General features: G+C 45.9%; 1 protein-coding gene across 1 annotated transcript; it reads left to right on the top strand.

The window, feature by feature from the left end:
* The first annotated feature begins 6,118 nt into the window (after window positions 1-6,118).
* On the top strand, window positions 6,119-25,557 carry kdm7aa (lysine (K)-specific demethylase 7Aa). Its single transcript, XM_080518324.1, is given in 20 exon segments — window positions 6,119-6,252; window positions 13,458-13,543; window positions 14,123-14,240; window positions 14,431-14,591; window positions 16,992-17,024; window positions 17,027-17,044; window positions 17,047-17,128; window positions 18,272-18,458; window positions 18,588-18,750; window positions 20,137-20,224; window positions 20,325-20,431; window positions 20,913-21,004; window positions 21,102-21,188; window positions 21,282-21,599; window positions 21,692-21,819; window positions 21,914-22,035; window positions 22,124-22,218; window positions 22,518-22,684; window positions 22,774-23,156; window positions 23,825-25,557. Coding segments are annotated over 20 exon segments (2,622 nt in total). The 5' UTR covers window positions 6,119-6,154; the 3' UTR covers window positions 23,914-25,557.
* Window positions 25,558-25,927: the final 370 nt, after the last annotated feature.

Below are 25,927 nucleotides of genomic sequence, written 5' to 3'. Positions count from 1 at the left end.
ATTAAAGATAGTTGGGATTATCAATTGGGTAAACTTGTGATTTATTAATTAATGTGATTAAATGAACTGAGTGCTGAATCCATCAATAGTGCGAGTAATTCGACACCAAAATGCAATGAAACACAGAAAATTATTTAAAAGCACTGCGGGTTATTCAAGCAATGAACCTGCATTCATTAGCCAACAATCCTCAAGTTTATTAAATTTACTCAAAGCCTTAAAATCATCGAAAAGTGATTGAAACAGTTTGTACTATTAATTAATTCTTACCGCTACTTAATCACAGAATCTGGGAACCAGCTGAAGTTAGGGCCTTGAACTAAACATCAGTCTTAAAAAGGAAAGTTGATTTAAATGGATTATTCCTGGTTGGAATGAAAACCACACTTTAAGTAAAACGGGTAAGGAAGGCAGTGAATCCGAGCAGCGACTGTTACAACCAGCGCTCCCATGCGATTCCCCACGTGGCCGCTGGGGGCGCGCAGAGTGAGTGCAATGACTCGATGCGGCCACCAGATGGCGATGGAAGCGAATGTGGCTCGAAAGTCCATTTGAAATGTATGAACACAAATACTTTTCTTTCATTTTCAGATTAAAACTGCATTTGTTTGACTCATAAATAAAACTTATTGCTCAATCTTCCAAGCTGCATTTTCATTTTCTTATACGAGGCTGCTTATTCTGTGACTTGATTAAGATGAAAAGGAAAAGCACGTTTAAAGTTTTGATTTTCAAAAGATGCCCCAGCAAATAGTGACTGAAATTCATTTTGAAATGTCAAATTTGAATATTAAAATGTATTACCAGAACTGCTTTTTTTTTTTTTTTCATTTCAAGGTTCTGGCTGCATAGTTTGACTCATGAATAAAAATTATTAATGCATCATCCAAACTGCATTTTCATTTTCTTATTCAGGTTGCACATTTTGAAACGGAACTCAAAAGAAATCTGGCATCCAAATAGTGGCATCAAATTGTGCTATTTACACAGTACTGGGAGATATCAGGTCCCAACACCTTTAAATCACTCTGGAATTCTTTATAGTTGGTTTTGAAGAGTTCTTGTAAAAATTATTTTTGAACAAAATCGAGGAAAAACCCCATTCTGCGGTATGTAATAAACTTGTTAACCTAAACTGTGTCTGATTGTTGCTGCAGCCTGTTCGGTGATCACCGGGCGGACCGGTGTGACGACCTGAGCAACTAAGTGGAGTTTCGTTCCAGAAATGTTGAGGAAACACTGTCGAAAGTTCACGTCAAGAACAAGAAGCACAAGACTCAGTTCGTCTGGGTCATATGGGGGCAAACAGGAGCTGAGTGAAACAGTAACGCGAGACGACAGCATCTGCCAGGCTAGTAGCTGCTAACTGTGAATGTCTGTCGGCCAATCAAAGACGAGTTAAACACACCATTGGCCCACTTTATTTTATTTCTGTCATCATAGAAATGTATTATTTGTTTGTTTCCCTCTTCACAGGCCTTGCCTCGGTAAGTCCTTGTCACTTGCACAATACAAGGCGTTACGAGTAGAGAGAAAACTATTAACCGTCTACGTGATAAACTGAATAGATACAAAATGACTCATTCAAAGTTCAGTTCACATATTTTAAAATGAACTCGTGCGAACTCGCTTTTTTTTTTTTCACGAGGAATTCCTGCGCAGCACGTAAAAACAACCTGGTGTCACATTCACATTAGTCGGAATACATACATCTTCACCAGATAATATACCATCACAGATGTTTTGGGGAGAAACATTTACCACCTTCACATCTGTTTTTTTAAGCAGTTATTAAAGTTAAACAGGCCAAAACATTGTGAGCCATGACAATGGATCAAAATGATCGAGAATGATTTATACATCATGTAGAATTGCCGCAATATTTTATCTCCAAAGCTGACAGGCAATGTTGACATTGAAGTGGGAGGAGTCTCTTAACCTTGTTATTTGTTGTTGTTTTTTCCTATTTTCTCTGTTAAAAGCATCTCGGAATGACTGTGTTGTATTTGGTGCTATATAAATAAAGTTGAATTGAAATTGAATTAACCTCTCTGCACAATGCTAAAGCGTTTATAGGTCGACCTGATGGATAGTTTGTTTTTAACTATCAGTATTTCAATATTTGCAATGTTCAATTTGTCCAACTAATCTTATGGATTTATAGGTCCTGTTATTGCACCTATCCTCTCTTGCTACATAAAACATGGCTACGGTATGAATTAAACTGTCAAGCAATTATCCAGGGGCCTGTTATTGTGTATTTAAACTTAAAAAAAAAAAGTAAAGCAGTTTAGTTTAAAGGTTTTTTGTGATTTTGCTTTGCTTTTCCTAATTACTCTCTTTTTTTAAATGTCTTTTTTCTAATACCACCAAAGCTGTATTTATGTCCCTTAAAAATGAAAGAGCAAATTGTTATTTGATTCAGGAAACTCACAGCAGCGACACAGATGGAGAGAAAAACAAATGTGGGGAGAAAAAAATTATTTTCGCCATGGCACAAATAGGTCTGCAGGGGGCGCTATAGTCCTGAATAACTTCCCTGGGAAAGTCATTGCAACAAAAAGGGGACTCTTCAGATCATTGGATAGTTTGCGTTTCTGAAGTGAACAACCGATACTTAATTCCAGGTAATATATTTGGCTAAAATAACCTCGACCAACCAGAAGAAACATTTAATTACAGGATTGAGCAACATACTGATTAAATTGAGTCAAATCTTTTAAATCATGAGCCCTTTTGTCAGGACATTAAAAGGACTATTGAAGACATATCCAAAGATACTTCACTGCCAACAAATAGGGAGAAATGGGGAATTTGTAAAATACAGAATAAGGCAGATTTCGATTTCACACATTTCATAACGCCTCCATTCATTAAGGGACGAGGACAAGCTAAATTAATCCTATTGCACTCTTGCCTGGGCAGCATCAATAAATCCAAGTAGAGTATATAGAGAGAGGAAGGAAGGAGAAAGAATCTCAGCTTATTTCTGTAGACGAGAGAAAAGGAGACGAGAAAGAAATGTGATTAAAACGCTAGTAATTGATGGCGAGGAATGTACTGATCCTGTGAGAATCTCCAAAGAAATTGCCCTCTTCTTACTCACACACTAATACGGAGGCTTTCTTTGAATCTATCAAAGAACAGATACTTAAGATTGACGGGTGTTTTAGAAAACTGTGATTCAGAGATCTGAATGGAGAAAGTTGAAGAAGCCTTGAAATGCTGATCGCCAGACAAATCTCCAGGCTCAAACGACTTAGCAAGTCATTTTTACAGATATTTCTGGGTTGATCTAAAACATCTAATGTTCAATATATATTCTTGGGTTATTTTTAAAGCCTTTGACAAGTTTAGACCTTAGAACTTTTTGGTTTCAGACCTAATTTTGTTAGACTTTCTTAAATTAATCTACAAGGACACTAACATTACTGTTCTACTGTCACAAGGCACTTCCCCAAGATTTTCCGTTGACAAAGGAATGAAACAAGGGTTGTCCTTTTTCTCCATAATTACTTATTGCCACAGCTGAGATGTCTGATTTTGATAAACAAACAGTATAAGGGAAACAATTGTCAGTTCGCCAGCTGGTCGATGATACAGCTATATTTATGGAAAATTGCAATCAAATCCATTGAATTCTCAATTATTTAGTTTTTCTCTAAAGCGTCTGGATTCAAATTGAATCTTGATAAATGTGAATTACTACCTATTCATGATTGCCCTCTGTCAGCCATTCATAACATTCCTGTCAAAACAACGGTAAAATACTTGGGTATGAAAATCACGAAAGATATTAACCAATTCGCCAAGCTTAATATTTGAACATTTCAGTGCTAAAATTTAACGTAACAGATGAATGCAAGTATAATCAGGTGGTTAATGCAACGCCTCAGGCAGTCCTGTTAATGGCATCAGAGTTTTACAGGAATCAAGTCCCAACAAACCTTCAATTAAAACATTTTCTCTCAGAAAAAGAAGCTCAAATATTAAGATCGAAATGTTTCCAATTTCCGGTTCCACCCAAAGTAAAAGAAAATCATTTTTAGGTCATTAATGGAATATATCCCTCTGCCGAGTTCCTAAATAAACTTTTTGGGATTTGAGAACAATATACGCTCCTTTTGTCATAGACATATTAAACCTACAGACCATATATTTTATGAATGTATGTACTCTAATGCATTTTGGGATGATTTACATCATTGGTTGTCTAAACGTGTAACAGCCCCTGATTTCAAATGTGAAAATATTTTATATGGTTTTATAATTAACATGTATTTTGAGTGTGTTGCTGCGTGGACTAGCAAGCAAGCCATGAATGTTTTTGTGGCTTTTCCAGCCTGGGATCTATACGTTGAGCACGAGCGGGTGACCTCCCCAAGATGGCGACGCTATAGGCACGTCACAACCGGCAAATGTAGGCTTCTAAGTGTTTTAGATCTATGGCGTCAACAGTCGCTGCGATCTAGTGCTTCTATGGGATCGATTGCGTCTTCAAGCACGGCACAGATATACCGGCGAATATTTTTTGCAGCTGAATTTTAATACACTGAATATTTTTAGATGTTGAAAAAAAAATCAGAAGCAAAAAAAAAAAAAACAAACGTGCTTGAAATTCGACAGCTTTTAAAATTCAAAGTCTGATTTCGATGGTTAAAAAAAATTAATTTCGGAGTTAGAAATTCGAATTCAGACTCTGATGGGACAGACATACTTCCATAGTAGCTTGCCTTTGCAGAGCAGCACAGATGGGCGCGTGGGGGGAAGGGTGCTGTCATTGCCATTGCTATTCTGCGCACGAGCACGTAGGACATGTCACCCCGAAAACTTGTTCCGGCTCCACGCCTCCCCGGCAGTGAGTGAGGCGGGCCACAGTCGCGTTAGGCTCATCTTGAGCTTTGCTGAACTGGTAACTAAACCGGAAAGACAGTTTCAGGCAGTTTATGAGCAGTGACCGTCAAACAACGACGAGAATCACCACACTTCACTCTTAACCCTGTAGTGTGTCCATCCCTTAATTGGGTTGTACCCACAACACCCGGGTCGGAACCAATGTTTTGTAACATAGAGCAGTGCAAGAAGTAAACATAAAATAAAGAAACATCTGGCTAAAAAAAACCAATTACATTTTATATATACATGCATTAATACCAAAAAATAAATGTGATAAAATTAAATATGTGGCAAATAGAAATACGTATAGTTAAATACAAATGTAATGTTACAGGCATGTCGGACACTACATACCAGGGCTGGAATTTTGAGTGTGTGTGGTGTGTGTGTGTGTGTGTGTGTGTGTGTGTGTGTGTGTGTGTGTGTGTGTGTGTGTGTGTGTGTGTGTGTGTGTGTGTGTGTGTGTGTGTGTGTGTGTGTGTGTGTGTGTGCGCGTGCCTGTGTGTGCCATTGAAGGAATTGATTGCTCTGACGGGATGTGAGAATCTCATAGTCTCCTACCTTGCAAATGCTCAGAGTTTATTGTGACACATTCAGCTTGTCTTTTCTTTTAATTAAATCAGCTGTTGTCTTAGTTTACATACATATCAGTGCTGATGTGTCAAAAATGGAGTGAGCTACTCAATGTCATTGATTGGTGTAGTTGTGCATAATGTTATTCACCATTCAGTTTTACGTTTAACTGCATTTTATCTATTCACATTTTGTTGTGAAAGTAGCCTGTAATAAAGCCTTTGTCATAATTTTTAATCTCGGATAAGTGATATGGAATTTTGTAAGGCTTCTTCATCGTGGGTGAATTATATATGAAACGTAGTTCAGTTTGGGGTTTTTTAAAAGACGAAACAAGCATTTCCATCCTTTATGGATAGGTCAATAGGTCAATGTCAGGTTAATTATCAGATTATAAACTTGATCAAAAGTACTGTTATATCACATTATAACGTTGTAAACTGGATCAATATTTCCCTTTCATTCGTACTCAGTTTTATTTTAAACTATATGTTTAGTGTTTTTTTTGTGGGGGGGGTTTCGACACAACCACGTGAAAAGGAATAATTTGGGGCGTGACGTCAGAGGTGGGATCGCCTCGAATGGCGGCTCTTCGGCCACACTCGGCTCCGTCCTCGGCTGTTTCCGGACGCCGAGTTAAATCCCCGCCCGCTCTCGTCCTGCGTTGTTTGGGGACAGTAGGAAGATGGCGGCGGCCCCGCTGTACTGTGTCTGCCGGCAGCCCTACGATGTGAGCCGGTTTATGATCGAGTGCGACATCTGTAAGGACTGGTTTCACGGCAGGTACGTGGGTGACGTTCTCACGCGGCGGCGCGGTTTATCGGCGGGGGCAAAGCCGACGTGTATATGAAGGAAAGGCGACGTTTCTCTCAGCGGCGTTCGGCGGCGGCTAACGTAGCGTGCTAGCGCTAGTAGCGGTGGGCGACGGGGCTTTTAAACCGTCTATTGACACGACTCCCCGAGCGAAACTGGGCTTTCTCCTCTTTAAAAAAAAATTATAATAATAAATAAAAAAAATCACTTCGTGTTACTTCATTAGCCGACAACTCAAGTCGAAAGACGCAGCACAGCCTTGATACTCCGTATTGTGAATTTATCGTAGCAGATTTATGAAGCTATTCGGAGCTGGTTTCACAGCTGTGTCAGTTAAACACCGTCACCGTGAAACACCAGACCTGCGTGCTTGCCTTTCCTCGTATCCTCTAAAAACACGAGTTAGATCTGTTGTTTGTTTGTTTGTTGTTGTTTTTTTGTTTGGTTTTTTTTTTTGCTGTGATTTAATGGATATGGATCCGGTCTCAGCATTACAGAGTCCAGGCTCCCTATCTGGCTCACCAAGTCGGGTTATTCAAGGTAAAGATGACCCCCCCCCCTCCCCTGCCAACATTTCTCAACACTCTTACATAACATACGGTTCAGAATCAACTCCAGCCTTCCTGGACATGGTCTCTGTTTGGGTTTTTGTTGTGGCTGCAGTAACGAATAATGCTTCATTTTAAAATACTAGCAGATACAATCGGCGTGTAAATTAAACTCGTTTTTACCCCTCGTGTTGTAACTGGTCCACTTTGGAAAGTGAACGGTTGGCGAACAACGAGCTTGTTGTTGTGGTGGCTTTTTGATTGACAGCTTGAGAAATTTAAATCCCCTGTGCAGGCTCAGGAGCCACATGGCCAGGGGCCCCTAGCGGTGGAATGTGGGATTGTTTGGAGGCGCCAGGCAATCCCCATGTCCCTGTATTGCCTCTGGTGTGCTTCTGCCCTATTTCCCCCCCCCCCTCTTCTTTTCCTTCACGTTCTGTCCTCCAACTGATTGCAAGTGTGCCGCCGCTCTTACAGACGCTTGCGTGATTCAGGCCGCGCGTGGGTGGCGACTGTCAAGACCTCTGTTTATTGTGTAATGCAATCCTGTGATGTGCGTCTTTGTGGATGTCACCCAGAATGTCAGATTCCAGTCACAAATTCTGTGGTCTACATCCGGCACCGTGATGTAATGTGGGGTAACATCTCTGCCGAGCTTTGTATGTTTTTCTTATCGGGAACACCACCTTCTGGTATTTGTTGTCCTGTTCTGTGTTTCTATCTGCTTTGTCCCAAGATGGGTCGGTCGACATACCCTGTTCTGCGATTCTCTTCAACAGTCTGTGTGGGCGCATCTCCACAGCAACGGTGTACCAATACAATAATCTGTTTTTTGTTTTTTGTTTTTTTGCTCATGTTGAAATGACGGAAGCCGTTGCGTAACCACATTCGGGTGCTGCCAGAAAACTTGGCAGCCAGAACTTGCAGCATCGCCAAGCCAAAAAAGACTGGCTGTGTGTCATGCGCCGGCAAGGAAAGGAACAAACGTTGGAGCTTCCCCCATTGATGACTAATAAGCAGATACACTCGCATTTCCAGCCTCTTTCCCACGAGGCAGGCCAGGAGGGAAGGGATTTCTCTGGCTGGCGGGTGATGGCAACGTCGGCGGAGTGGAAAAAGCGAGGAGTCCAGCCTCCCGGTGCCTGTTTGTCAGTGCGTTGGCCGAGAGGGTCCTGTTTTCCTTCACCTGTATCTCTGAAGTTTAAAGTACACAATACTGCCTGGGATCTCAATAGTTGGGAGGATGTGTGCAGTTGGAAGTCTGTTTAGTGTAGGAAAGGAGGGGGAAAAAAACGTGTGTTGATAAGGTCCTCATGTGTGGACTGACGTCTTTAGTTTTGTTTGATATCGCATTTCACTAAAGCATCCAAGAATGTTAAGAAACAGCTCTCTGTGCAACGTGTTGTGAAAACGTAAAGGGGAAAAAGATACTGTCTACACAACAATAACCACATATGGCCAGGGCATAGAAACCACAGGTATTGCTTGAATTGTTTGACAGTGTTGGGATTTTGTTTGTGGCTAAAATGGAAGTGGCAGATATTTTAAAAAGTGGATTGTTTTCTGTGACACATGCAAATCTAATTTTCACAACCCCCCCCCTGCCTGTGGTTTGGAACAATTGGTTCATGAAACATTGGCTGTGTTTACATAAGAAAGATTGCAAGTGAAAACAGAACCTTGTGGCCATTTACACAATGGCACGCAGAGACACTGAATACACAACTTTTTAAATGCAAAGACTTTGAATGAGAGCACTCAGACCGTCTCCCTGGAAATGGCTCGAAAGCCGACTTTTCTTGAACACTGGTTCTACACATGCCCACTACGTCTGTAGTAAATATGTGTGAATAGATGAACAATGAAGTTTTTCTTCACTGTATCGTGACTCCCGCTCCATATTCTCCTGGGACTTGGTGGTTTTTATAGTAGTAGTAGTAGTGATCGTCTTCATTCTAACAATCCAACTTCCTCGTCTGTCCATACGAATGTCCATGTTCTCCCATTGTTAATGTTGATGGCGTATTGTTCTCTGCGCGCCGCGTGTGTGTGGCTTCATTGCAAAAACAGCCAACAGCGCCAACTAGTAGCCTTGCTAGTCTTTTGTTACAATCAACCTCAAACTTTGAATTTCATTTATTAGTTTATTTTTCAATAGGTAGTTAAATTGCTAGCATCGGTATTTTTGTGGAATTACCAGCGTCGCGATTGATAACCTTTGAACCAACAATCTCCATTAATGTATCCAGATTTTTTTGGAGCAGATCGGTTGTTGTGATCACTGTTGACATTTACTCACTCGTTGACCCCCTTGGCTTTATTTTGCTGCCCTTTTTGAGGGCGTCTCCAGGTGGAGTAACACTACCCTCAACGCTAATACCCACTATCAGATCCTCTGGGGTTAGGATCACAAACACCATTTTGAACTGTGTCGTTTGTAATTTCGAGCCTCGCCTAATTGCGTGACCCGCTCCTGTAAACAAATCGTTCCCCGGCTCTCCGCTGCCAACTTACTCGGCCCTCCTCAGTCGGTCGGGTCAGACCGCTGTGTAGGTGTGGGGGCACTCGGCCCAGCCCATTGTCTGGCTCACGTATGAGCGGTGGGGGTGATGACAGACTGGCGGGGCTCGATGGGACAGAGGGAGTGATTGATGGGAACTCCGGCAAGCCAAGTTCAATGCACGATCTGTCAATGTCGCCCAGCCCGTGAGCACACTAAAGAGAGATGGATGGCCTCGACGGAGTGCCTATTTTATGTTTACGCTAAAGGACCGGATGGATGAGTGGAAGCAAGGGGGGGGGGGGGGGGGGGGGGGGTTCCTTCATTCTTTTTTAAACCGCTCTTGTCCATGACTGTGATCATCTGTTTAGATGTCTGATAAGTTAATTGGCCTAAGTAAAGTGCAGCCTCATCGCTCTTGTTAAAAGTGATGTTTACATTCATTAGCATGGCCGTCTCTCGGGAGCATGAAGCCTGCATTAGTTTGAACCTGATCAATGCTGGATTAGGGGTCAACAACCTCGGATATGGATTACCAGTCAATTTGAATTATGACATTAAAGACGTAGTCCAGCCACAGAGTTCAAAATTGGTTTATCCCGTCAAAGGCAAATCAATGGAGGACTGTCGGCTCTGCCTCAATATATAGCAGAGCTAAAAACTACAGTGTGGAGTTAACTTTGTTTACAGTTGGGTTGTGTCACAGTATACCAGGTACTTCCCTTTAAAGATATATTGTCTGATTTCTATTTTTTAAAAGTTGATATCTTGATTGTTGACTGCTGGATTAAAATAAGGGTTTTTGGTCAGCATTTGAGTTGGCCAAAATTCCACTTTTAGTGCCCACTTAGTATAAATAGTGCGATAATGACTTGTAAATTTAAGTTTTCTTTTGTTGTGATGTGAAGTATAAGTGGTCAAAATGTCAATTTTCTCAAAAACAAACAATTTCTATTGAAAATGACTACGATTTCAACATCAAGCTAATTTTAATGAAACCCTCTGACGCTAAATACTGTGACATGTCCAAAAAAGACATGTCCTATTGCTGTTGCATCGTGTATGTTTTTATAATCTCATGCTGACAGACTGGTTTTGAAGATGATGCGAGTTTCGTGGCAACATCACCGATGTCTCAGTGTTGTGGTTTCTGCTGCGCTTAAGCAGAATTCTTGCTTTGAAAAAATGAAGACTAAAATAAAAAAAATGCCATTTTCTTGGTGGACTGGAATGGTGCATGGGCATTATGTTCGACACCCCTGCTGTAAAGACACACTGACCAATCGATTTATTAAAAATGTCCTCAAGCAATGAATCGTTAATGAAAATGCACTTTCAATGCAGTTTTATGCTTTGCTCGCTGATCTAACAAGTGCAAACGCAGGAGTATAGAATCTTTGTTTGTGAGGTGAGTTCTGACTGGGTTAGTATTGGAGACAGTCTGACTGATGGCTCTGGAGGTTTTACGGGGCCACTGGGGGACGACCACGTCGAAGACGTGTGAAAACGGAGCCCCGGCACAAGGAGCCTCGCGGCGGCTCAAACGGCACCAAAACAATTAAGCTGTTAAAACTCCCCGGGGCTCCGTGACGCCCCATAAACAACAAAGTGATCCTCTTTTCTTCTCGTTTTTTTTTTTTTTAATTCCGTTGTTTACCAGCTGACTGCAGAGAGAGTCTCGTCGAGCCGTAACCGCTGCAGGGATTTGTGTGTTGCTTTTATGGCTGGCGAGCTGAAGTGTTTTAACCAGCAAGGCCAAAATGACAGATCCTTCTCCATCTGTCACGGCTCAGTGGCTCTTACTGCTGTCCAAGCTCTGTTTATGTAAGCGTTTGGCTGCGTGCATGAAGGAGGAAAAGGGGGGGGGGGGGCTGAGGAGTCAGGTGCTCCCCCGGGGGTAGATAAAGATAGCCAGGTGTGTTTAACTGCCCTCATCTCCCCTCCATCTTCGTCTCCACTACCCATCCATTAGGGATCTGCCAGCTCCCTAATGTAGGCGTGTCGCCACCCCATGCAGAGGGGTTATTTAGAGCTTAAAATAATGGCGATGCCCGCCTCCAGCCTTTGTGTTTTTGCAGTGATCACCGAGGACAATGAACCCCTCACAGTGCCCGGACTAATGAATAAGCCCTCTCACTCGCACAGGAAGGAGGCCCTTGATGACAGGAAGCGGGGAGAGAGGGGCTGTTGACGGCGAGGGGGGCTTAGCCAAGTACACAATCTCATCTCATTCGGGAAGTGCAAGTGCAGCTCGGTGATTTGCAGGAGCTGCGTCCCCGTTTTCTTTGTGGGACGTCTGAGCCGCATTTTGTCGAGGCGCCGCGACTCGTGACGACACATCACGAAATGCTCCGTCGTGATCGATCGGCTCACGAGCTGACGGAGTTCACTTCAGTTCACTCGGCAGCTCTGCGGTGATGCAATCCATCATCAAGCCCGAGCAAGGCAGGAAATACTTTCCACCCCCCACCCCCCAAGGTTTGCGAGCTGCGTTTTGTAGTAATCATTACAGGTGACACACACATGCCGAGTCAGGCCTGCAGCGCAGAGCCCTTGTTTCCCCTAAAGCTCAGTCAGCAGACGAGGGGAGGACAGGAGGGACAAACCCACCACAGAACTGCCACATGTGGAAGCAGAGATTCCTGATGCATGAGCTACACAGAGTCATCCAGCCAAGCGCTGTGCAGTGTTATTGTTGGTCATCCGCTCGCTCACGTGCCGGAGCAGGAGAGCAGCTTCTTCTTCTTCTTCTTCTTCTTCTCGGGTCCCGAAACATGGGGGTTTCATTACAAAAACAAACGGCACCACTCTCTAGTGGCCATACAGGAAGACTACATAATTTTCAGGGTTTCTGCCGTTTCCTTGTTTCATCGTTTTTAAAAAGTCGCCGTATTAGCGTGAAACTTTTCTGAAACCAAAACCTTTCCACCTACTTGTGGGAAAGTGAATTAAAAGAGCATTTCAGTTTTTGAGTGAATCCAGGATTGTAATTGTTGGGAAGTTCTGAGGCTTTTTACTGTCTCATATGGTTTTATCTGCATATCTACAAATATTTTCTGTGTCGTCAGTCCCAGATGAAGTTATGTGTTAATCTGGCCAGAGGGGGGCTACTGTCCACATCCTGTTTGTGCACTAGGGTGATGAGGGGCACTCACACGAGACTGCCACTTCCTGATGAGTTAATGGCCCCCGGCTTTATTTCCTTTACAGTTTCCTGCAATTCCTCCCAGATCAAAGCTGATAGGCGGCTGCGGTCAGCTCCGTCCCTCCTGCAGGCTTTCACCTTTCACAGCACCAAACACCCTCGTTTCACTCGTGATCGCTTGGAGCCAATTTGTCACTCCTCTCGAGAGCTGAGAGCAAGAATGGAGCGTTTTGATGGTGTTATGGCACTATTGTAGCGCTCCGGTCCACTCGACACGTGAAATTGGACTGTATGAGCTCCCTGAAGTGGTTGAAAATAGAAATGTGGCTGAGGAACGGCCCTCGTTTGCGCCAGAGGGAAGGTGTTGGCGCCTCGTTGTTCGGCCGACATTGTTTCTGATTGATCAGCTCTATTAGTGTTAATATGACACATTTTGAATCCTCCTGTAACCCAAAGCATGTTTTTCATTCAGTGTGAGATTGTGTCATTAAAAAGAAAGTTAAAGGTTTTGCTCGTGTCATTACATAAGTTCTGTTTTGAGGTTTTGGCTCGCTGCTCGTAAAATATTTGTTAAACAGTAAAGATTAATGTTTTGTTGACGTGATTTGTTATCTCATTGCTTCCTAAGCCCTGAAAGTTTGTTCTAGTAACAAACGACTTGGATCAGATTAAGAAATTAAAAGTAAAACTTCACCAGCTGAATTGTTCATATTAAGAGGCCGTCCACACCAGCTTGCCGTTTTTGGCCCATCGTCCATGTGAGGCGATGTTTTAGAAGCGTGAAAACAGTTGGGTTTTTTTAACACGGGTGGGGGAATTCTAAAACCCCAGCTCGTGCCGTTCAACACCCCGGGGTGTGGACGGCAGAGACGATCCTCTGTGGAACAAAGATTATGTACAATCTAAAGTTTTATCTTCTCAATTTAGCTTTGTGGTAACTATTTATCAGCCTGACTGTGTTTTCTACTGTTTGTGCCTCCAGCTGTGTGCAGGTCGAGGAGCATCAGGCTGTGGACATCGATGTTTACCACTGTCCCAACTGTGATGTCCTACACGGATCCTCCCTGAGTGAGTAACACCTTCCTCTACATTTGTTATTCTGGTACCTTCAATTCGGTGTGTAATCAAGAACGATAAGATAATAAATTGTGTGCAAATGTTTACAACTGCGAGACATAGTACATTAAGTAAACAATTGAAATAAAGTATAATATGATTGCAATATATTACATAATCACCCCCTTGGCTTGAACTTGCACAAAGTTCCTAAATGGTTGAAACTCCGTCAGTTTGAACATGAACCTCCTGCATCGGGTTCTGTCGTCGTCTTCCTCCTCTCTGCATGCCGGATCAGTCCCAGTGAGAAACTCTGCTCTGGTCTGATTGTTGTGCTTGTTGGAGGAGGGGCAGGGGTTAACCCCTGTGAGCCCCGAGGGCACACATTAACAGGCTAATTGAATGGTGTTGTAAACCCCCCCCCCTGCTTTGATTGGCCGAACCGCTCCGTCTCTGAGCCAGGGGTTGAGTGGGAAATCGAGGGACTTGTGAAAAGTGATTGTGGTCTCTGGTGACCTTATGAGGTTGGAGCTAAAACGATGAAATCAAAGATGAACGCCAATAGTTTTTTTTATTATTGTTGTTTTGCAGTGAAAAAACGCCACAACTGGCACAGACATGACTACACAGAGCCAGACGACGGATCGAAGCCGGTGCAGGCCGGCACCTCGGTGTTTGTCAAGAAGCTCCAGAGCAGGACCTTCCCCAGGTACACAACCACTGCCTCACTTCTGAATCCAGACACTCAGCTCTGTCCAGATTGACTCCAGATCAGTACTTTATGGCTCTTTCTCACAAAACACAGGAAAAAAACAAACTTGTATGCGAGGGTGTCTGCCATCTATAACACGAACAGATTAAAATTGAAATTGCCGGCTGCCCGGCTGATCTGCTTTCAGTGGGGAAGAGATCCTGATCCGGATGAAGGGGGAGCAGGTGACCACCAGGTATCTGGAGCGGCACGGCTTCAACTACCCCATCATGGTGACGGAGATGGAGGGCCTGGGGCTGAAGCTGCCGCCGCCCACCTTCTCCGTCACAGACGTGGAGGAGTACGTGGGTAAGTCCACTTTCGAGTTCCCGTCCGGCGAGCGACGGCGCGCACGCACCAGGCCGCCTTAGCCTGCTTAAAAAGCTAAGTGGACATTGCTCTGCAGGCGCCGTCTGTGTCAATACGAGCAGGTCTCTAGGTTCATGGGGTTTTAACCCACTTATCAGGCATCAGGCGATGGCTGAATGAGTCTTAAACGAGTGGCGGCTAAGCTTTCACTGCCCCCTCCCTGACCACTTCGCTTCCTTACCGAAACAGCCTGCCACTTCCCAGCTCCTATTACAAGCCCATTACCCAAGTCCGCTGGTGTTTTTATCATTAAGTTCAGATTACAGGCTCCCTCTCTCGCTCCCATGCCCCGTTGAGCGTTAAGCCCAGGCACAGGTGTTACAATCGGGGGACCGCGTGTCGGGTTTCATTCCGTACTGTCGCGAGACAATGGGACAACTGGAGTAAACACTGATGTCCTCTGTGGCTCAGCGGGGGTCTCCGTGCTGCCAGCTCGGTGTGTGGTCCGAGGCTGGAGCATTACCATGTGACAGGTGTGAGAAAATCTTTGTTTTTCGTATTTCGGGGCGACGTCGCTACAAGCTGAAAGCTAACAAGCAGCTGGAAATGACCAGCAAAGCACCTAAATGCCGTTACAGCACTTGCGTACCATCGCTGTGGTGAATAGGTAGAAATCTGCACATGCTCAGTAGATGGACGATGACAAGAATGTTATATCATGACTCCCGGTCCATTTTCTCCTGGGACTCGACCGTCACCTGGAATAACAATCCAGCTTTGTTGTTTGTCCAGTCAAATGCCCGTCTCCTTGACATTGTTGTTTATAGCGTATTGTTTTTTTTGTGTGTGTGGTTTCATTACTAAAAGAAAAAAAACACATGTAAACGGACATCGTTTTCAAAATGTTGTCATGTGAACCCCAGACTTTTCTGCAACAAAATCACCAAAATGTTGTGTTTTCACCCGAGTCACTGTCGTGTCAGCTTCAAATCTTCCGCTTCACACGAGGCAGCGAGTTCACTAATAGATGGATCAGGCTTCTCCAATGTCGGTTTGTGGGAGCTTTTATTGGTTCGACGCGGTGGTGTTGAATCTTCTTCCCAGAGCTCGGTGACGGCCGTCCAAGCACGGAGGACAATGGCCCTTTGATACCAGGGTCCCTCAAACATTCTTTTTTGCTTGAGCACATCAAACTTATTCCAAAAAATGGAAACATGGCGTCTATTTAGGTCCAACGTGTGGTGAGATGAGGACTTGTATTTAAAGTTTAGATTGCGCACGTTAACTGAAACGTAAATCTGTTCATCCTTGACTTTTTAAAAGCTCAAGAGGTCGGCCTTCTCGTCGCTTTTCGATCCACAGTGAATCTGTAGACGAGGCTATTCTCCTGAGCCCCTCCGTGTGTTGACCGTGCAGGCCGCAAACTGTTTACACAGTGCAAAACAAACGTTTGACCAAGGCTCCTCTCCTCAGCGTGCCGGCAGCAGCAGCCTGAAGCCGTTGAACACGGGCTGTATACAACGGCATGTGAGGATGTGCACTTTGAAGGTCCGATAGGAGGCATCTGTGGGAAAGACGCGAGAAACGGAATTGCATATCCACAAATTCCTTCCGTTTGTTCCAACAACAAGCGGCATAAATCTCCGAGCATCGCTTTAATTTAACGAGCTCTTTAACATCACGGAGTGTTGTAATCTATCACCGGAGAAGTGACGGGGCGTCGGGGGGGAACCGAGCTGCCCCTCCGGGGGGGGGGGGGGGACATTTCTGGGGAGCTTCTCTGCCCCGACGCTGCGTGTTTGTTCCCGATGGCCTGCCGCTGCTCCAGCTGTTGTCTGTCATCAGACGTTGGCCAGCTGGGCCGTCAGAGGTGTTAGTGTGTGTGTGTGTGGCGAATACATGCACAGGGTAATAAAAGGGTGTGTGGGAGGGGTGTGTGGGGTAAATACAACAAGCAGCTGTCTTGCTGCACACACACACACACCGCCCCGGTCCAGCTTCCGGCTCCGCCGTGATTCGTCTGTGTTCACAGGCTTCTCCAGCATCTGTTTTCCGTCTCGCGCACGTAAACAGAGCCTTTGCACACTCGGCCCTCTCGCATCCTCCGATCTCGCTCTCCGCCTCCGCCCTCTCCTCCGAGCAGATCGACAGACCCCCCCCCCCACCCCCCCCCCCCACCCCCCCCCTCCCACAGTACCACACCAGTGCCAGTTTTCCCCCCCTCAGGGCTCCATCGCTGAAAACACTCAGAGATGCGGCAAGCTGCCTGACCCCTGTGACCCCACCCCCCACCCCTTCCACCCACACAGCAGCCAATTAAAAAACTTGGATTTGTCTCATCCCCCCCCCGGCTGCAGAACTCCTTCGCCTCAACGTCTCACGTTTCCCCCTCCTGTTTAGGTGGCGACAAAGTCATCGACGTGATAGATGTGGCGGGCAGGCGGACAGCAAGATGAGCTGAGCGAGTTCATCTATTTCACCAACCCCCATCGACCCAAAGTCCTCAACCTCATCAGCCTGGAGTTCTCCGACACTAAGTAAGCTCCGCCGCAGTTCAGTCACCCCGCGGTCGAACAGCTTTGATAAGATTATCACCGCTGGCTGCCCCTGTTTAGTCTGTCTGCTATTATATTTTAGCTGCAGCAGCTCATCAAAGAAGGTCTAAACCAGCAAGAAAAGTTGCGACAGTGTGTGAATTTCAAGTGTTTTCGAGGAACTTGTCCTCTCCCTCCTGCTCCACTTGCCAAAAAGATTTTCCCTTCATGATGTCACGCGGGGAATACTCGCACCCACAGGTGGATCAGAACTTGCAAAGATTGCTGATATACTGGATAAATTCACCATGATATGAAAAACCGCAACGGTTACCGTTAGTTAGCAGGAGTTGGCGTTAGCTACTTGGTAGTAACTGTAACGACACGTACAACCTGCGCTTCTACGAGCCGAAGCGATCAACCCACTGTAATCATTAGCACATGGTGCCACAAAGCCGCACATTCGGTAGAATGTTGCCAGATCTCAGTCACGGTTTCCAGCCAAAACACAACTATAAACCCGCCCACCGCAATAAAACCAGCCCAAACCTCAATCTCTGTCGAAACTTGTTAAAACTCTTATTGTATTATATGCTTTATAAAGAACACGTCATAAGCACACAGCTGCACCTTTATTTGCAAGGCCCCTTTTCACAATACATAAATCCATACTGTCTCCTAGAAACTGTTCTAAAATATGTAAAAATGGTCAATTTCTTTATTCTTGATTTATCATTTGTCTGATATTTTTGATTAGCTTGATTTTTTTGGGGGGGGACTTCCATTCACTGATTTTTGCAGCCGTTTCCGCAGCACTTTTAACTGCATCACACAGTCGTAATGTGTTGCCGCTCAACATTGGCTCGATTTCTGCCCACTTGTATTTGACATCTGAGCTCAGGAAGTTAAGATACAAGCTAACACTCGTGTGTCTATAGATGTAATTCTAATGTAAAGTTTGAGATGACAAATGTTCCCATTGGTTCTCAAATTAATCTAAACAGTTGCCATTATTATAGAATAGGACCGACGTTGCAGGTCAGCAGGTTCACATTAAAGCTGAATTCTTGGAAAGTCGGTAAATCTGTGAGACACAACCACTTGTGTCAATAAGGAGTGTAATCTTAGCGTTCTCCTCCTCGCCAGGATGTCCAAGGCGGTGGAGGTCCCCGACGTGGCCCAGAGGATGTCCTGGGTGGAGAACTACTGGCCGGACGACTCCTTCTTCCCAAAGCCCTTCGTCCAGAAGTACTGCCTCATGGGGGTGAAGGACAGCTACACAGATTTCCACATAGACTTTGGAGGCACCTCGGTCTGGTATCATGTTCTCTGGGTGAGCGTGTGCAGATGTCCTAATGAATCATTCATTCACTTATTAGTGGGATCTTTTTTCTGATGAGAAAATCAAGGAGTGATTTCATTGAAGTTGTTTAAAGTCTTTTTTTTTTTTTTTGACCCGCAGGGTGAGAAGATCTTCTACCTGATCAAGCCCACCCCCACCAACCTTGCACTATACGAGGCCTGGAGCTCCTCGCCCAATCAGAGCGAAGTGTTCTTTGGGGACAAAGTGGACATGTGCTACAAGTGTGTCGTGCCCCAGGGAACCACCCTGCTCATCCCAACAGGTCGGCGCCTCTGCAGGAAGGCCTGCTTGTTCACCTACAACACCGATCATTGTTCCTCCTGCAGAAACCTTCTTCCCCGCTGAAAAGAAACCAATTCTTGTCTTTTACACTGGGCCGTTTTCCTAAGGCCTACTTTAGAGTCTAGCAGCTCGTTTGCCTAACATTTTCAAATGAAAACAAAGATTTTGTAGCGTTTTAAGCATGCGTTCTCACTTGAGACGTCCTTCAATCGTGCCTAAATTAGTCATTTTGAGCCCCTCGGAGCAGCCGCGGGCTCCAGAACCCACTACGATGTCTGGATCTCGCTGATTTCCAGGCTCTCGTTTGGCTATTTGTGTCACTGTTGCGTCACCGCGGCCGCAGCCCGTTCGTTGCCACCTTTGCCGATCTCGTAAAGTTAAAATAATCGGGCGACACGACGCCGCTGCCAGGAAAATACAGCCTTCCCAAAAGGGCCCCTGTCATTGCCAAAGGAAAATGACAGAGAGGGAATTCCGTCCCGAGCAGCAGCCCAAACACGTCTTAATGATAATGGCTGGATTGGAAAGATGAAGAGAGCCGGCGCTGATCCCTAATCCGTTGAAAGTTGAAGTCGGAACCTTTGTGGAGGAGATCGTAAAGGTAAAGAGTCGTTTGCGCCGCGTCGCTAACTGAATATGACGTGCCCCCATTCACCGACGTGACGCAATTAAACATCCATCAGACTGTGAATAGGCTTTCCGAGCTGACGGGAGTTCCTTTCGCCTGCAGGCAGGGGGACAAAGCTCGGCTCAGCCTCGTCAAACTGCCGGACGTCCCCCCGATCCGTCCTCAGCCCGGCTCTCACAGCGGGCCGGGGGCGGCGTTGTGAAAGGGAGCCTCTAGGCAGAAAGGGTGCGGAGAGGTGGGAATTAAGTGGGGGTCAGAGAGCACAGTGGGTCAGTGAGCCGCAGCATTATCAGGCCTGTCTATCAGCGTCACACCAACACCCACCCCCCCGTCCCTCCACAGACTCTGCTTTCTCTCACTCCGAGTCTTGTTTTTCTAAAGTTTGACTCAATCCACGTCTGAGTTCAGAGTGTCGCTGCTGTGCGTCCACAAGGTCTGGGAAAACCAAAGAAACCACTGCGGCTTAAGCAGAGTTCCACTCGTGCGTTGAAACACATTGTGCAGCAGCGCTGTTCTTCCAGGACTGGATTCCAACTCCTATCACTCTCTCTTATTGTGTTTTTCTAGCAATTCCTTTCCTTCCATGCATAAATGACACTATTAATTATATTATTCCATTGACCTCAGAGAGAAAGTTAAAACACCAAAGACGACAGGATCGTATTGAATGAATATGTCTATTGTGTTTCCTGCTGGACGGTCCAGTTGGTGACGTTTGTGCTCTGCTGCCCCCTGCAGGCTGGATCCACGGTGTTCTCACCTCTCAGGATTGCATGGCGTTTGGAGGGAACTTCCTTCACAACCTCAATATTGGCATGCAGCTCAGGTAAACCACGGAATCCTCCATCATTCCTGTGGTTCTTTTTTTTCTTTTCTTTTCTTTTTTTTTTCCATCTCGTAAAGTAAAACAAGTTTGTGCCGTTCAGGTGTTATGAAATGGAGCGCCGTCTGAAAACCCCAGACCTCTTCAAGTTTCCGTACTTCGAGGCCATCTGCTGGTACGTGGCCAAGAACCTTCTGGAAATGCTCAAAGGTGAGAACCAATAAAGAAATCCAGCTGTCATTGGTTGTTTCTATGTTGTTGTTGTTGTTTTTTCAAGCCTCATTTCTCTTCTGCCTTGTTGATTTAAACTTTTCTTTCAATCTTTAGTTTGCATCTTGGTTTTTTTGGCACATTTGATAAGTGACCGATGTTTTATTATTGTTGGCAGGCTTTTTTGTTGTTGTTGCATGATTTGGCCACTTGGTGGCAGTAATTGGACACAGGTTGTAAAGTGTTAGAGGGTATAGGTGACAGGAAGAGTGCACAGTTCCAGACCAGCGGACAGACGACCAGGATAAAGTTCTGAAACTCCAGGAAAAACACTTTTCTGGCTTTAAATAAACCACAAACTAGTGGTTTTTTTTCGGTCTGTCGTCTCAGTCCTGCTCCGCCTGAGCAGAGGTAGTTTAGAAGCGTTTCCAGCGGCGCTCTGCTGGCGTCTCCCCCCTCACCCTGTGGTTTCCCTCCTCAGAGCTCCGCGAGGACAACTGTCCGCCTCCGACCTACCTAGTGGACGGAGTCAAGGCTTTAATCAGTGCACTGAAGACTTGGTTGAAACGAGAGGTGAGCGTTTGCTGAACGTCACCGGAGTGGGCCCCCCCCCCTCCCGGGCCCCTCCCGTGGCAGACGACTGACCTCCTTGTCTGTCCTGGTCCGTCAGGTGACTGAGCCCAGCAGCGAGGTGCCAGACAACATCAGGCCCAACCACCTCATTAAAGAGCTGACCAAGGAGATCCGCTACCTGGAGGTAAGAGGAAGACGCCGCACGAGCCCCCCCCCCCTCCGCCGTCCCTCCAGACGGTTCGTTCCAACCTCCCCGGCGTTTTTGTCACGCTTGCAGGAGGAGGCGGCGGGCGGCACCAAGCCAGTGAAAACTCAGGGATGCGGCGTGCCGACGGGCTCCGGCGGCTGCCCGGCCACCCGCTCCACGCTGGAGAGGCTGTGTCAGGCGCGGCGGGCCCGCAGGGCGGCGAGGAGGCTGAGGGAGCAGCAGCAGCAGCAGCAGCAGCAGCAGCAGCAGCAGCAACAGCAACAACAGCAGAAGCAGGAGGAGGAGGAGGAGGAGGAGGAGGCCCCCAAGGTCCCGTCCAACCTGGACATCCTGGAGCAGCACACCCGCGAGGTGCTGAGGAGGCTGGAGGTCGGCCTGCTGGAGGAGGTGAGCTTCACCTGGAGATGTTCCTCCTCCCGTCTTGGTCGTGTCCCGCTGCAGGGCTGATCGGCCTATTTGCTCTCTCCTCGTCCCTCCAGGATCCGGCGTTCTGTGCCAAGGTTCACGGGAAGCTCAACAAAGCGTCGACTGCATCGGCGGCCGCCGCCGCCGAGGCCCTGGAGGACAACCACCTCCGGCTCACGCTGGTCAACGGCAGGATCATCAGGTGGGAGACGCTTCAGACCCAGTAGAACGTCTGCGAAGACGAAGAAGCTACCAAGCGGAGGAGGAAATAACTGTTTGTGTGTGTGTGTGTGCAGAGATGTGCGGCGGGCCAGCTCCAGTCCGGTGAAGACGGAGAGCGAGGAGCCACCAAAGAGTCGTGTGGACGTGAAGTCTGAGCGGACGGAGGGAAGCGGAGCCGAGGAAGTTTCCATCTTCAGTAAGTTTCCACCGAGCGGCTCGTCCATGAAGAAGCTGCAGCAGAAAGTGATGATGATGATGATGGTGTGTGTGTGTGTGTGTGACAGGGGGGCTGCAGAGGGTGAAGACTGAACTCAGGGAAGACGCCTCGGGACACTCGGGCGTGTCCGACATGGAGTCAGACAGCGACTGTCCCCGAAGGGTAAGAGAAGCTTTTCAATTCTCCGTCCGTCTATTGAGAAAGTTTTGCCGTCGTCATCGACTCCAGCACCACAACATGTGTTGTTTACAAATGACGACTCCTTTAATTATGAACTCCAGGATCCTACATGAGGTTGAAAGTCAACATACCATCGTTTTATTTGCAAAATGCTTCTTCTTTTTTTTTTTTAAGTCGCCGTGAAACGCGAGTTTATGAAAAGCTTGTGCTTTTCTCCCGCCCTGCCAAAAAGCGTCACTGATCTAAATGTGAAGAAAACCCTTCTGTCTCCTCGCCCGCAGCGTAAAATCTTGTCGTCCTCCTCCGACGAGGACTCTGAGAGTTCCCACGGGGAGGAAGGGGAGGAGGAGGAGGAGGAGGAGGAGGAGAAGAAGAGGGGCTCAGGGCACACCATTGAGCTGGACCAGTCCGGTCAGACACTCAGGCACGAACAGGAACCACTCAAGCGGTGAGGAATCGTCCCCATGCGGATCAGAACTGTCCCCATATCGTCTTGTGTCTCACTGTCCCCCCCCCCCTCCCTCCCCCCCCTTACAGAGAACGTCCTACCTCACCCAGCACGGCAGAGGCCATTCAGGGGATGCTGTCCATGGCCGGCCTGCTGTGCTCCGCCGAGCCCGAGAAGGCGGCGTCGTCGGCCGCAGCGCCGTCGTCGTCATCGCCCTGCAGGGAACCCTGGTGGTCCAGCCCGGGCCCGGCGGCCCAGCACCCCCTCCCACACCCACACCCCCACCCGCACCAGCACCAGCACCGCCTGCAGGGCGACAAGAGCCCCATGGACAGCCAGGGCAACAGCAGCGAGGCCTGGGACAATCAGGAGACGGACTACCAGTACTGTGACCCCGCCATGTCGCCGCCGCTGCACCCCTCCAAGAGGCACGCGCCCAACCCCCCGCCCATCAGCAATCAGGCCACCAAAGGTTGGTGTCGTCGTCGTCCCCCCCCACACGTTCACACAAGACATTTTAAATACATTACAGTCATTCCAATGTGCTTTTATAGAGACAATAGAAAAGCCCAACATATCCACATGAGCAGCAGGTGTGTTTGCCACTGTGGAAAGGAAAAACTCCCCCAACAGGGAGAAACTTTGTAGAAACCAGATTCAGAGGTGGAGGAATTCTGAGGACCGGTTGGGGTGAAAGGATGGAGGAGAGGAGAGGAGAGAGAGAGAGACTTGGTGGGGAGAAACATACAATACCCTTGTTAGTGCTACAGACATTTTTCTTTTTTTTTTTCATTATAATACAGTAATCACAGTGATCCAAATATGTTCCAACTGCCATGAGATTAAACCAGCCTGAGCAACAACAGAGCAAAAACCAAAATAATCACAACAGTGATAGCAAAGACAAAAAGGAAAGGACACAAAACAAACAAACAAAAAAACATGATTTTGATAATTGACAGAACAATAGCAGGAAATAAGAAAAATCAGCAGTAAATCTCATCAATGAGGTGTGTGTCTCTCTCTCTGTCTCTCTGTCTCTGTGTCTCGCTCTCTCGCTCTGGATGTGAATGGAACTGTTGCCCGTTCACACTTCGGGGTCGGTGAAATATACTGACGGCGTTCCTTTGTGTTTTCCAGGCAAGCGCCCCAAGAAGGGAATGGCGACGGCCAAGCAGCGACTGGGGAAGATCCTGAAGCTCAACAGACACAGCCGGGTGTTTGTGTGACGCCTTCAAGGACCACATCTGTCGCCGGACACTGTTGTGCTGCAGAGACGCTGGCGGGGGGGGGGAGGAGAACGAAACGACGACACGAGAAAAAAAAAAAACAAGAAAACAAAACAGGAAAAGGAAGTTTGTGACGCTGCCGGGAGACGAAACCTTGACGATTAACAAACACGCTCACTGTGCATGCTTAGGAGAACAGGGTATTAGAAATAAGCAAGTGCACGACTTCACTACAAGCACATGAACGCAGAGAGGAAGAGGAGGAGGAGGAAGAGGCTCTTTCTCTTTGATTTCCTGCGGCTCCTACAGGAAGTGACTGGAGCCGAGGACGCGGTGCTAAAAGAAGAGCCGGACGTTCTTGAAAAAGAAAGAGAAAAAAAAAAAAAAAGATGACGGTGCTTATTTGTTTGTACTTTTCTCCACTCATGCTCACCCCCTCCTCCCCTCCTCCCTCGTTCCTCCCCCCCTTTTATCTCAATCACACCAGCAATAAAGACTCTGGAGGAGGAAGATCGTCGGAGCGCTGCGACTCCGCTTCTCCTCAATAGGAACGATTCGTCTTCGGCTTAATTTATTTCTCCTTTTTATCTGTGATGTATGTTTGGTTTTTTTTTTATTTTAATGGATTCTGAATGATGTATTTATTAATTGACAGAGGTAATGATTTTATTATATTTTGACCTCAACTATCTCGAGGTTTTCCTTTTTTCTTTAAATCTTTTTAACATACCTTTTTTTTTGTAAACGTGGATGTGTTCATGTGTTCATCTGTGGAGTAGCGGTTTGAATTCTTCTTGCAGCTCCAGTTTGTTTTGACACTCTGGTGACGGAGCGTTCCAGTTGTCTCGGGAATTCCTGAAATTCTCGCCGGTATTCCAAGTTTCCAGTATTACTGACCTCCCATCTCCGAGGGTCTGTATTTGTCTTTTTTTTTTTTTTTCTTGTGGGTTTAAAGTCCTTTAACTTCTCAAGTTGTCTTGCTGTGAACTGCTTCTCCAGACGTCAAGCTTTTTTTTTTTTTTTTTAAATTTAAATACTTTTTTCCTTCCGAGACAACTGGAACGTTAAAACCTTTCCGATTCAGTAAAAAAAAAACACTAAGTATTGTGAGGCGGATCCAAAAGGAGTGTTGACGGGTGGATGAGTTGAGGTTCTGTTCTTTCGTTCTTGTCCTTCATGTGGAACTCAGGGAAAGATGCCATGGACAAAAACCTTTTTTTTTTTTTTTTTTGTGAAGAACCGACCGGCTCGTCCTCTCCGGGTCAATCGCCTCCGCTGGAGATGCAGAGCTTTGATTTCTTTTTCTTTTTAAACTTGTAGAGAAAACTGTGCTTTTTCCACCTTCTGAATTTCCCTGGTGTCTCGTCAGTGTTACACACACACACACACACACACACTTCACCTCCTCTGCATGTCGTTAGAAGCAAAGCAGACTGGCCTGCAGGCAGGGTTTGTTCTTTTTTAGACTCTTCTCTTCAGTTTGTATGTGTGTGTTGGTTCTTTCCAGGTTTTCTAAATGGCGTATGATTTGAAATATACAAAACACTGGCTAACTGTGACACTGTTGATGCATTTTGTTTCTACATTTCAAAAAAAAAAAAAAAAGGACAAAAAAAACAATTTTGCGTGTAAATAAAACTAATGAAATTATGTCTTGTCTGTTCAACTTATTTCACTTTGAAGATTATGTGATTGGTTTTTAAACTCTTGATTTCATTCAATAGCTTCACGACTCTTCAAAATAAAACCACAATTTTGTACCTACTTACCGCCTTTATAATCAAAGTCAATCACTTTTTAAAATGTTTAACATTTAGAGGTCTTTAGTATCTGAACATGTTAATTTTTCTCCCGTCATGACTTTTCCTCAACAGCCACCACTTTCTGACTTGATTTTTTAAATAAGTATTATTGTAAAGTATCTGGAGGAAACCTTATCAAAAAACTTTAAATTGTCACCATTCAGAGACCTTTACACCCTTTATAATCTAAACAATTTTTTTTTTAATTTACA

This window comes from Blennius ocellaris (assembly GCF_963422515.1).
Source record: "Blennius ocellaris genome assembly, chromosome: 22".
Lineage (NCBI taxonomy): Eukaryota > Metazoa > Chordata > Actinopteri > Blenniiformes > Blenniidae > Blennius > Blennius ocellaris.
This window is presented reverse-complemented; position numbering and strand designations above follow the sequence as displayed.